Below are 13,363 nucleotides of genomic sequence, written 5' to 3'. Positions count from 1 at the left end.
TTCTAGAGTCTCAACAACTATTTTACATCATGGCGACCAAAACTGGATTCAGTATTCCAAGTGTGGCCTTACCAAGGCATTATAAAGTAGTAGTAACACTTCACGTGATCTTGATTCTATCCCTCTGTTTATGCAGGCTAGAACTGTGTTGGCTTTTTTGGCAGCTGCAGCACACTGCTGGCTCCTATTTTATAGCTTTTGTAGCTCTGCTTCTGGCATGTTCTCTTGAATTAATTGTAACACTTTGATATTCTCAGAGAAAATTAGATGTCTTACAAATGTGTGGGCACAACTGTAGGAACTGCAGGTCTTTTTTTTTTTAAATGAGTCCATTATAAATTAAGATATGAAAAGGGCCGCATTTCTCGAACCTTCTGTTATCACTTTGCCTTTTCTGCTCCAGAAAAGAGCATTTGACAAAGTGGATATGCCCAGTCTTTTGTATACCAACCATTTTTTTTTTCATGCTTTGCTCCTTGAGGTAGAAAACGGATTTGCATTGATTCTACAGCATTGCACAGCTAACACCCCATTGTTTGAAGCTCGGTCTCTTCAGTTTCGCTTACTGTAAATGAAAGAAGAATCCTGTTGATTAAAGACTGGATCAGATGACAAGGAAGCAGTCAGAAATAAAAATCTACAGTAGTTGGACGGATTGTACACTAACCTCTTTGAGGATAGTGGAAAAGCATGTAAATTTTTAGTTGGTACGCTAAGTAAAAATGAACTAGAGTTGACAGGGCTGGCTCTACTCTGGGTCGCATGTCTTTCCAAATCAGTTCAGATTGAACACTTGACAGGAAGGCATGCATGCTGCACGCACACACACACACACACACACACACACATCTACAGAAACATTATAAAGATACCCTCCAAAGTTTAAAAAAACGTGAAAGGGAAACAAGCACAACAAAATCCGGCAAAAAAATAGACTTGGGATTTTCCTTTCCCACAGATCATTAAGTTGCGGTGTTAAATAGGCATTACCTCGGAGTTGCTGCCTCTCCATTTGCAGAAAGTGCACGTATTTATTGCACAGCCACATCAAGCAGATCAGAACAGCGGATGCAGCGGCGAGGAAGGCAAAGAAGACGACCACAAAATGAAGGTCTTCATAGATAATTTCTAAGGAAGGAGACACATAATGCAGTGAGGTCTGACCACACAAATGCATCGGCTTCACTTTAGCTGCTGGGAAAAGCAATTCCAGACTTCCGTCAGCCTTTTTTTGCTTTTTTCTTTACCTTTCCTCTCTCTTGCAGACACACACTTACACACACACACACCAGGGGTGAAATGCTCCCGGTTTGGACCGGATCACCCAATCTGGTAGCGATGGTGGTGGGTGGTTCGGAGAACTGGTAGCAAAAATCCCTGCCCCATGCCCAGCTGAGCCACGCGATCATCAGAGGCGTTTTTTTTTTTTACTTTTAAAAGCATTTTTTCTTTTGCCGAAAAAATGCTTTTAAAAGAAAACAAAAGCCTCTGATGATCAGGCAACTCAGCTGGGATCGTCAGAGCCTTTTAAAAGCATTTTTTTACAACCTCTTCGGCCGAAGAGGTTGTAGAAAAAATGCTTTTAAAAGTAAAAAAAAAAAAGTTGGCCATGCCCACCCAGTCACATTACCCCCCCCCCCCACCAAGCCACACCGACAGAACCGGTGGTAGTAAATTTTACATTTCACCACTGACACACACGTATATACACATACACTCTGTTTCCCAAAAAATAAGACCTAGCCTGAAAACTCCTTAACTGCACAACACATCATTGTAACCATAGTTTTAACTGGGAAACTAAGCATTCTAGAAAGCTAAATAAAAAAAAAACGTTAGAGAATTGCTTGAAGCCTGGCACTCAGACAAATCAGCCATCAACAGGCAGACAAAGATAAACAACATCTACATACCATCCAAAAGAAATGAGTCAAAAAGCTGAAAAGGAAATAAAACACCTCACCAGCAATCAACAACCAGATAAGCAGAGATTAACGCCAGAATTAAAATCAGACAAACAAGCAGTAAACTATAAAAAGGAAACCCCCCCAAAAAATCAAACAGTAAACAACAGCCTAATCAAGGAACCACCAAGAACACTGACAGGACAAAACACTAGTATATAAACAGAATAAACCACATTCCCTTCCAGCATTTATATTATCTAGATGGGTAATGAAATGTTTGCAAGAAAACAACTTGGCTCGGAGAGCACCAAGGTCTCCACAGCTCAACCTCTGTCTACAATTCTCTGAAATGATTAAGTACCTACTTGAGAGCTACAATATACATGGGTATGTGTATAATCTTTTTTTTAAATTTATTTTGTCTTGTTTATGTAGTGTATATTGAAAGTGGTGACTCTTGGAGAGCTGTATGCAACGAAATTTCATGTTAATGTATGCTGTACATTTAAAGTAACAGTAAAATTCTAGAAGGGATGCGGTGGCACAGTGACTAAGATGCTGAGCTTGTCGATCGAAAGGTCGGCCACTCAGCGGTTCGAATCCCTAGTGCCGCGTAATAGGGTGAGCTCCCATTACTTGTCCCAGCTTCTGCCAATCTAGCAGTTCGGAAGCACGTAAAAAATGCAAGTAGAAAAATAGGGACCACCTTTGGTGGGAAGGTAACAGTGTTCCGTGCGCCTTTGGCATTTAGTCATGCTGGCCACACGACCACGGAGACATCTTCGGACAGTGCTGGCTCTTCGGCTTTGAAACGGAGATGAGCACCACCCCCTGGAGTTGGGAACGACTAGCACATAAGTGCAAGGGGAACCTTTACCTTTAAAGTTATTCTAAGCTCTGTCATTATTGACTGTGGCTTCTTATTCCTGGAAATTTCCATGGTTTGTTCTAAAATAAAAAAAATTATCTCACTAGGCTTCGGCAGCAGAGTTTTTATCCCTCCCTTTCCGGATGAGCAGTTGCTATTATTATTTGGAATACCTGATCCCAGGAATACCTGATTCCTATACGTCATGCTTTTGGTTTTGATTTTTGACTACAGGTAGCCCTTGACTTATGACCATATTGGAGCCTGCCTGTCATGATTTTAAGTTGTGACAGTCATAAATCAGATCATTCAACACAACCAACTCAATTTTACAACCATTTTTGTGGTTAAGCAAACGCTGACATCACTAAGCGAACTTGCTATGATTTGACATTATTAAAAACCAGAAGTAAATGCCAACTTTCAGCAAAACTTGTAAAACTTGGTCGTGTCAACACAGGATACCGCAAACGGCCATAAATGCAGGCCGCTGGTTGCTGAGGGCTTGGCTTGCAATCACATGACTGCGGGGGTAGAGGCTAGTTGTCAGAACTTGGGAACCAGATTGTACGCATCCCTGGGGAGACCTGTTGTAAATTTGAACAGTCACTAAACAAACAGTTGTAAGTTGAGGAATATCAATATTATCTATCTGTTCACTGAAACTTCGGGGAGACGTGTGTCACTCAAGATCAGTTGATTGGAGTGGATCTATAAGCTTGTAAATAAATTGAAAATAACAAACTGACACTGGTTATCAGATCAAGCCACTACAGATAGTCCTCCACTTACAATAATTTGCTTTGTGATTGTTCGAAGTTACAATGGCTCTGAAAAAAGTGAGCCACAGTGGTGCAGTGGTTAGAGTGCAGTACTGCAGGCTACTTCTGCTGCCTGCCGGCTGCCTGCAATTTGACAGATCAAATCTCACCAGGCTCAAGGTTGACTCAGCCTTCCATCCTTCCAAGGTGGGTAAAATGACGAGCCAGATTGTCGGGGTTGGCTGACTCTGTAAACCGCTTAGAGAGGGCTGTAAAGCACTGTAAAGCGGCATATAAGTCTACGTGCTATTGCAATTATGACCATTTTTCACACTTATGACCATCAGCATTCCCCACGATCATGTGATTTACATTCAGATGCTTGGCAAGTGGTTTCATATTTATGACGGTCACAGCATCCCGTCGTGTGTTCCTTTTTTGTGACCTGACGAGCAATGTCAACGGGGAAGCCAGATTCACTGAACAACCATGTTACTCATTTAACCACCGCAGTGATTCACTTAACAAAAGTCGTAAAATTGGGACAAAACTCACTTAACACATTTCTCACTTAGCAACACATAAATTTTGGGCTCAGTTGTGGTCGTCAGTTGAGGACAGCCTGCATTTCCATCTAGCTTTTGGGCTTAGTAGCTGTTACGTTGAGAACTTGGCTTTCAATAGATGGACCTTGAAGTTCTATTAGAAAAATAAAGCTCACAACTCTGGGCCCACATCTGCTAAACGGGCCCACATCTGCTAAAACTGGACATCAGACATATTAAAGAAAAGATGAGGTCCTGTCATTCCATACCATAAACATTCAACAGGATGGTCCCATATAGGATGATTCCCAATTCGTCTCTCACCGTGACTAAGTAATAACCGGAGTCTTTAAAATCCACCTTCAGGAGCTGCAGAGAGCCATTGTCATAAATGTTTACTCTGTCTTTGTAACTGCTGGATATATTGGCATAAAAGCCAGACTTCCATTCGGCGATTTTGGTTGTGCCGCTTGCCGATGTGTGTTTCCACTCAATCACCGGGCTTGTCTCGCCGGTATAGGCCACTGACAGCAAAACGTTCTCGGCCACCGAACTATTGATGTTTGGCTGTGAGACTAGTAAGGATATTTCTCCTCCTTGAGCTGAAAAGAAATCAAACAGAGGCATTACTCTAAAACAATCTTCACCAATGGTCCCCGTCAGTTTGATGACCTACTACAGTATTTTAAGTTTTTCCCATTTCTTTTTTGGACTGACAGGCCCATCTCATATCCCTTTAACCAGGGGTGTCACACTCGATTTCATTGAGGGCCACATCAGGGTTGCGTTTGACCTCTGAGGGCCAGGTGGGAGTGGCCAGGGTAGGCATGGCCAGCTTGCCGTCACTCATGTCGGGGGTGCCTGTGGTGGCCTGAGTGCTCTGCCAGCGAAAACGGGCTGAATCTATCTATCTATCTATCTATCTATCTATCTATCTATCTATCTATCTATCATCTATCTATCTATCTATCAATCAATCAATCAATCAATCAATCAATCAATCAATCATTCCATCCATCCATCCATCCATCCATCCATCCATCCATCCATCCATCCATCTATCTATCTATCTATCTATCTATCTATCTATCTATCTATCTATCTATCTATCATCTATCTATCTCTACCCTGTTTCCCCGAAAAGAAGACATCCCCTGATAATCTCAATCAGGCTTTTGAGCGCATGCGCTAAAATAAGCCTCCCCCCCGAAAATAAGCCCTCCCCAAAAATATTTAAACGCAGAGCTGGAAATCAGGTAAGATGGCAAAAGGAGCCCCATCTTGCTTCACGCACCCCAAAATAATAAGACCTCCCCGAAAATAAGGCCAAGTGCTTATTTCGGGGTTCAAAAAAATATAAGACGGGGTCTTATTTTCGGGAAAACACGGTATCATCTATCCATCCATCCATCCATTATTTACATATCTAGCTAGCTAGCTACGTCTCTCTCTCTCTCTGTCTATCTAGCTATCTACATTCTATGTGTATACACATACATATACACAAATACCTTGTACACATACACACGTACACGTACACACACACACACACACACGTTCTTGCTGTAATAGGACCTTATTAGTTAACCAATAAATTGAAGATCATTGTACGACTTTTTAAAAGGAAAGGCCTGCTATGTTTGATCAAAGAGAGAACGGTGCCAATGTAAACTGCCAGTTAAGGAAACCACCCTAACAAGCTTAATCAGTTATTCTTTGGAATTCAGCTAAACAGGGCAATACCCATCTAAGCAGAGTTGGCCCTGGTTAATAACTGTGTGGGGGAGCCTAAGAAATATCAGGGCTGGAGCCTTGACTGAGAAGTTGAAAAAACCTTCTGGAGGAAGTCAATGTTAAAGCACTTCCATACAGCTAATCCTCAATTTATGACCACAGTTAGGAGCAGAATTTCCATTGCTAAGAAAGGCAGCGGTTAAGTGAGCCCTGCCCAATCTGTTCTGCCCTGTTTGTTAAGCCAATCACTGCGGTTGCTAAATGAAGCATGCAGTTGTTAAGTGAAACTGGCTTTCCCCTTTGATTTTGCTAGTCAAAGCCAGCTGGCAAAGTCACAAATGGTGATTGCATGGACCTCCCGGTTATAAAGAGATACCAACTGGCAAGTGCCCAAATTTTGATCACGTGATTGTGAAGATGCTGCAATGATCATAAATGTGGGGACCAGTCTCAAATAATTATTCTCAGTGCCACTGTAACTTCAAATGATCATTAAACATAAATACTTCTAAATTGAGGATTGCCTGTTTTACGAAAATTACACAGCAAATTACACAGAAAAACAGGATTGCCTCTTTTATGAAATTTAGGAAAATTACAGGGACATGTTGTGAAGTTGAGCTCAATGCAGGGGTGGGCTGCTGCAGGTTTGTAGGGGTTTGGGAGAACCTCTAGCTAAGATTCTGTGCAGTTCGGAGAACTCCCAAATCCCACTCCTGGCTGGCCCTGCCCACCCCTCTCCTCCCCTCCTAGGAGTCCCCATGGGGCCCGTTTTGGATGCAGGTAAGTGCAGGGCGTGTGCAGAGGCTCGGGGAGGGCAAAAAACAGGCCTACCGGAAGTTTGGGAAGAACAGAAACGGGCCCATTTCCAGCCTCCAGAGAGCCTCTGGAGCCTGGGGAGGCTGTTTTCACCCTCCTGGAAGCTCGAGAAAAGCCTCCGGAGCCAGGGGAGGGCAAAAATGCCACCCACCCACCCCCGCCGTGGTGCAGGAGGCCGACTAGGCCACACTCACCATGGCCACGCCCACCCAGCAACCAGGCAGAGAACCCCTTGCTAAAATTTTTGAAGCCCATCTCTGGCTCAATGTACTATGTAAAAGTTATGGGAACAGAATGGAATTTCAGACATCTGTCAGTCAAACCATGGACTGGCCCAGTCAAATCCTAGAATTGTGACCTGATTGCAAAGGCACCAATTATCACACCAAGAAGGAAATTGTAGCCTCTTTATTCTGCACAGCAATAAAGAGGTTCTCTGAGCACCCAGTTCTCAAGAGAGAGCCTAGTACACATAGGCCTCAACTTACAACAGTTCATTTAGTGACCGTGTAAAGTTACAAGGGCAGTAAGCCAGATTCATGTAGCAACTGCATGCTTAACAACCGTTTTTTTTTTCAGTGACGTTGTAACTTCAAACGGTTGCTAAACGACCGTTTGTAAATCGAGCATTAGCCGTGCAGGCAAGAGTGAAGGGCTCCCTTTAAAAAAGGAAACAGATAGAAAAATGGAGTTTAAACAACGGTGGAGATTCTATGTCTCAAAAGAGCTACACTCAAGGAGCTGATAAGCAGGCCTCCTTGCTGAGTACCCCCTAGGTAGACCTGTCAGAACTTCAAATGGTCGTTAGGCAATGGGTCATAAGCCAAGGACTCTTATCTCTAAGAGCATAGTTTGCAAGATGCAAACTATGCTCTTAGAGATACTTGCTTGTGTGCTTCGTTATCATGTGGTGACAGTCTGCCATGAACTCTGGGGAGATGAGGGGAGGGGGGATACTTGGGGGGCACTCAGCGATGGGAGGCAGTTAAGGGAAGGAAAAGTAGAAATTTGGGATTTGGGAGCGCAATTCTCAGTTCTGGCTAGGCATTACTGAAATACATTTAACTTCTAATAAAATTATATCTTTCTCAATAAGTGTAGGCAATTTACAATCTGGGTCCTCATTTTACCGACCTCGGAAGGATGGAAGGCTGAGTCAACTTTGAGCTGGTCAGAATTGAACTGCTGGCAGCCAGCAGTCAACAAAAGTAGCCTGCAGTACTGCATTCTAACCAGGGGTGGGTTCTACTTACCTTTACTACCAGTTCGCAGCGGGGCCACGCACATGTTCTTCTGCACGTCAGGGTCGGTGGGCAGAGCCTCCCGCCAGTTTTACTACCGGTTCTATAGAACCGGTTCGAACTGGGGGCAATCCACCACTGATTCTAACCATTGTGCCACTGCGGCTCTTGAATGGTGGATTCAAAACCAATGTTTGATCTGCACTTCAAATCAAGGCCAGTTTTGGATGGCCAAGGATATTTCTGTGTATATGTGTACACACCTACATTCAAGTCAATCTTGACTTCGTAAGAAGTTCATGAAGTTTTCTTAGCAACATCCTTGGATGTCATTTGCCATTCTTCCTAAGAGGTGAGCAAATGACTTCTCAAAAGTCAGCTAGTTAGTTTTTGTGCCAGCTTGGTTTTGTTTCTATTTAGAGGTTTTGAGTGTCGGCAGGTCTGACACTTGTCCTTTGGGAAAAGAGAAGAGTGGTCAGAATTGGCCTGCAGCACTTTCTTTGCTGTGATGTTCCCAGTTGCAATGTATGGCTGTGAAAGTTGGACCATAAGGAAGGCTGAGCGCCAAAGAATTGAGGCCTTTGAACTCTGGTGCTGGAGAAGACTCCTGTGAGTCCCTTGGACGGCAAGGCCATCAAACCGGTCAGTCCTAGAGGAGATCAACTCTGACTGCTCTTTAGAAGGCCAGATCCTGAAGATGAAACTCAAATGCTTTGGCCACCTAATGAGAAGGAAGGACTCACTGGAGAAGAGCCTAATGCTGGGAACGATTGAGGGCAAAAGAAGAAGGGGACGACAGAGAACGAGGTGGCTGGATGGAGTCATTGAAGCAGTCAACGGGAGCTTAAAGGGACTCCAGAGGATAATAGAGGACAGAAAGGCCTGGAGGAATGTTGTCCATGGGGTCGCGATGAGTCGCACACACCTTCGCGACTAACAATAAATTTCTTTGCAACTCTTCTCCATGAAACAATGGTTCTGCGTGTTTTGCCCGTGTGCAGAAAAAGACGAGACATTTTGCTTCGCTTGAGCTAAGACAAATATCTCAGAGAGGGAGAAAGGGCTTTTTGAGAAGGAAGAGATTCTCCCTCTCTTAAATAGAATAGAATAGAATTCTTTTATTGGCCAAATGTGATTGGACACACAAAGAATTTGTCTTTGGTGCATATGCTCTCAGTGTACATAAAGAAAAAATAAAATATATTTGTCAAGAATCATAAGATACAACACTTAGTGATAGTCATAGGATACTAATAAGCAATCAAATCATACTAGGAAACAATAAAAACAATGTAAATTGTAAAGATACAAGCAACATGGATATAGCCATAAGTGGGAAGAGATAGGTACTAATAAGGATAAAAAGAATAATAGTAATACAGTCTTAGTAAATTATTTGACAGTGTTTTGAGAATTAGTTGTTTAGCAGAGTGATGGCGTTAGGGGAAAAACTATCCTTGCGTCTTGTTGTTTTGGTGTGCAGTGCCCTATAGCCTCATTTTGAGGGTAGGAGTTGAAACAGTTTGTGTCCAGGATGCGAGAGGTCTGTAGATATTTTCACAGCCCTCTTTTTGACTCGTGCAGTATACAGGTCCTCAATGGAAGGCAGTTTGGTAGCAATTGTTTTTTTTCTGCAGTTCTAATTATCCTCTGAAGTCTGTGTCTGTCTTGTTGGGTTGCAGAACCAAACCAGACAGTTATAGAGGTGCAGATGAGAGACTCAATAAATCCTACTTTCCCAGCCAACTGATCATTCGGCCTGTCAGCGACTGGGAAAATCAGTCCAGAGTTATCTCTCTGCTCTTAAAATAATGTAAAAGCAGCAGTTATTTGGACTTGAGATCAGGAAACAGAAGGCAAGAATACCAGACAGTTCTTATATTATTAGCACAATGGATATTAATTTTCAACATTGCCTTATTATTTATTCATGCATGGGTACAGCGACCATATTTTCTTGAAAAGAGAAAAGGACAAGACTGAAAAGGGCAAATTTGCAGAAGGACATTAGAATAAAAAAAATATGTAGGTTTATAAACTTTGCTTTACAAAGGAAAATTCAAGAGCAAAGCCAGGAAAATCAGTAATTTAATTAATCTAATTGTTAATCTTGTCCCAAAACATACTTCATCTTTCCTTTACTTAACAGACCCACAAAAACCATAATGCGAGGATTGTATCATAAAATTCATCATTGTTGTAAATGCAAATAGTTGCTGAATAAGGCAGTTACTAAACAAGAATTATCTGTACTGCTTTTTAAAACATTTTTATCTGCTATTGTCTACCTTTTGCTATTCATTGCTGTTCTATGAAAATTTACAGATTTACATTTTAGCTTGTTATTTATATCTGCTCTTTTTCAGCCAGGCACCGAGTAAATTTATTGCCATAGAAAAGCCACTCAGATGTGTTTGGCTTATCTCTGTTAATTGATTCCCTTGGCTAGCCCCAGCTTCCCTAAGAATGGACAACTAAAAACGATTAACAGATACAAGTACCGTACTCCTCAACTTACAACTGCAACTGAGCCCAGAAATTTGATTTTAAGTCATTGCAGTCATTAAGCAGGTCAACGTGTGACCGGGCACAATTTTACAACCACTTTTATGATGATAATTAAGCAAATCACATGTTAACTAAGTCCAGGGTATCAAATGGCCATTTTCCGCCAGAAATCAAATCTTCCAAAATGGGACACTGCGTTCCAATTTTTTTCTGGATTACTGCAGTCCAGCAAACAAATGAAAATAAGCTCCTGACTTGTATTCCTTTCCATGCCAAATGCAAGCAAGTGTAATACATAAAACATGGCCTACCCACATTGCCCAATTCAGCTAAGCATGATGTCTCACCACAGAGGAAAAAGGGAAGAGGAGGAGGAGAAGAAAGAATAGAATAGAATAGAATAGAATAGAATAGAATAGAATAGAATAGAATAGAATAGAATAGAATAGAATAGAATAGAATAGAATAGCAGAGTTGGAAGGGACCTTGGAGGTCTTCTAGTCCAACCCGCTATTCAGGCAGGAAACCCAAAACCATTCAAGACACACGATTGTCCAATCTCTTCTTTAAAAATCCCAGTGTTAGAGCACCCACAACTTCTGGAAATAAGTCGTTCCGCTGATTAATTGTTCTGTCAGGAAATTTCTCCTTAGTTCTAGATTGCTTCTCTCCTTGGTTAGCTTCCACCCATTGCTTCTTGTCCTGCCCTCAGGTGCTTTGGAGAATAAGCTTGACTCCCTCTTCTTTGTGGCAACAAAGATATTGGAATACTGCTATCATGTTTCAAACAATTAATCAGTGGAACAACTTGCCTCCAGAAGTTGTGAATGCTGGAAGTTTGTCTGAAGTGGTGGAGGGTTTCCTGCCTAAGCAGGGGGTTGGACTAGAAGACCTCCAAGGTCCCTTCCGACTATTCTATTCTATTCTATTCTATTCTATTCTATTCTATTTTGTATTCTATTCTATACACAGAAGAGGCTGTACTTCCTGAGAATGCTCAGGAAGATAAATCTATCTCAGCATCTACTTCTGTCCTACTATTGCAGCACCATTGAGTGTCCTGACATACGGCATTCTTGCATGGTATGGGAGCAGCTGTGTAGCGGACAAAAAAGCTCTACAGAGAATTATTAAAACTGCCCAGAATATCATCGGACTCCCTGGATGACATCTTCGAATCTCGCTGTTTGAGGAAGTTGCATAACATTCTCAGAGACTCCTCTTCCCATCCTGCTTACTATCTTTTTGGACTGTTGCCTTCTGGCAGAAGATACAGAACAATTAAAACTCGGACCACACGTCTTCTGTATAGTTTTTTTATCCCATAGTTATAACTGCACTCAACAATGAACAGCGAGCTGTTGGACAGCATTACTTGGTCTGTTGTGTGGATGTTTGGGTTGTTTAGGGGTGGGGAATTGTGGTGGGTGGGTGGGGGGATGTTTGGGAATTGTTATGCATGTTGGACCTGGTCTTTGGGTGTTAAGTGAATTTCGTTGTATGTGAATACTGTGTATACACGTACAATGACAATAAAGTTGTAGTTATTATTATTCTATTCTATTCTATTCTATTCTATTCTATTCTATTCTATCCTATCCTATCCTATCCTATCCTATCCTATCCTATCCTATCCTATCCTATCCTATCCTATCCTATCCTATCCTATTCTATTCTATTCCAGCCCTTCTTTTCATTAGATTAGACATACCCAATTCCAGCAACCTTTTTTCATATTTTATTTATTTATTTATTTATTTTTAAATTTGTATACCGCCCTTCTCCCTGAGGACTCAGGGCGGTGAACAGCCAAATAAAAACATAAACTACAAACATTAAAATACAATTAAAAAGATATATATAAATTTGGCCCCATGATTAAAAACAATAACATGTTTTATCCTCCAGTCCCTTAATCATCTTTGTTGCTTTTACATGCCAATAACTGACTAGCTGAGAGGGAGGGGGGGAAGCAAAATCATCGCTAATACCTTCTCTCCCCCCCTACACACACACACACACACACACACAATCCCCATATGGTTGCCAATAGCTTTGCTGCAACCCAGCTTTTGAGGACAGTCAAGGCAGAAATGCAACAGGTGCGCCACTTTCCCCTCGCTGCCTGCCCTGCGCCAGGGAAACGACACCTGTTCAGCGTCCAGAGGTGGAGGGTGGGGGTGGGGGGGGAGAATAGGCTATGAAATAGTTTCTCCCGCCAAAAAAAACCCCGGTCCCAACCCCGGACTTGAAAGGAGAGGCGCGCCAGGCACTCACTTTGCAGAGCCCACTGGGCGGCCAGGGACAAAGTCACCCAAGCCAGTCGGACCCCCGGTCGGCAGCGCTGCGGGCGGTCGAGGGGCCTCATCAGAAAGCGGGGAAACGCCGCTGGGGTTCATTCAGACGATCCTCTGGGCAGAATACGAGGGTCGTGAGGGAGACGGGATCCGCTCCCGCGTCGTCGGCATGGAGACGTCTGAGACGCCCGAGGCTCCATGCAAAGGAGCGTTTTCTTGGCCCCGGGCTCTTCCCCTTTGCAAGAGGCAGAACCCGGAGAGGAAGGCCGGCCTCCGTCCTTCGGCTCCCGCCCACGCCAGCCCCGCCGGCTCTTTGCTTTGCGCTGCGGCTGGCACAGGGCCAGCGACCAGCCACGGCCAGCCAGGAGCCGCCCGCCCTTTTGTTGGGCGGCCTGGTGAGAAGATGGATTCGCGCCTTAGAGCGCCTTGGATCAGGACTCTTGAGGGGATTTTGGTGCTCTCTCAGCTTGCTTTTTTTATAGTGACAGGAACAGAGTTGGAAGGGACCTTGGAGGTCATCTAGTCCAGCCCCCTCCTCACGCAGGAACAGGAACAGAGTTGGAAGGGACCTTGGAGGTCATCTAGTCCAACCCTCTCCTCACGCAGGAACAGGAACAGAGTTGGAAGGGACCTTGGAGGTCATCTAGTCCAACCCTCTCCTCACACAGGAACAGGAACAGAGT

The 13,363-nt window shown here is 43.2% G+C and overlaps 1 protein-coding gene across 1 annotated transcript; it reads right to left on the bottom strand.

Annotated features, from left to right (window-relative positions):
- Positions 1–483: 483 nt before the first annotated feature.
- On the bottom strand, positions 484–12,751 carry VSTM5 (V-set and transmembrane domain containing 5). The gene is made up of 4 exons (XM_070944002.1): positions 12,661–12,751; positions 4,351–4,683; positions 991–1,128; positions 484–565 (listed from the first exon to the last, which is right to left on the bottom strand). Exons 1-4 carry the CDS (start codon positions 12,749–12,751, stop codon positions 522–524), a joined length of 606 nt encoding a protein of 201 aa, XP_070800103.1. The 3' UTR covers positions 484–521.
- Positions 12,752–13,363: the final 612 nt, after the last annotated feature.

Source organism: Pituophis catenifer, unplaced genomic scaffold (genome assembly GCF_029215685.1).
Source record: "Pituophis catenifer annectens isolate HBS135680 unplaced genomic scaffold, rPitCat1.0.hap2 SCAF_4, whole genome shotgun sequence".
NCBI classification, from domain to species: domain Eukaryota; kingdom Metazoa; phylum Chordata; class Lepidosauria; order Squamata; family Colubridae; genus Pituophis; species Pituophis catenifer.
This window is presented reverse-complemented; position numbering and strand designations above follow the sequence as displayed.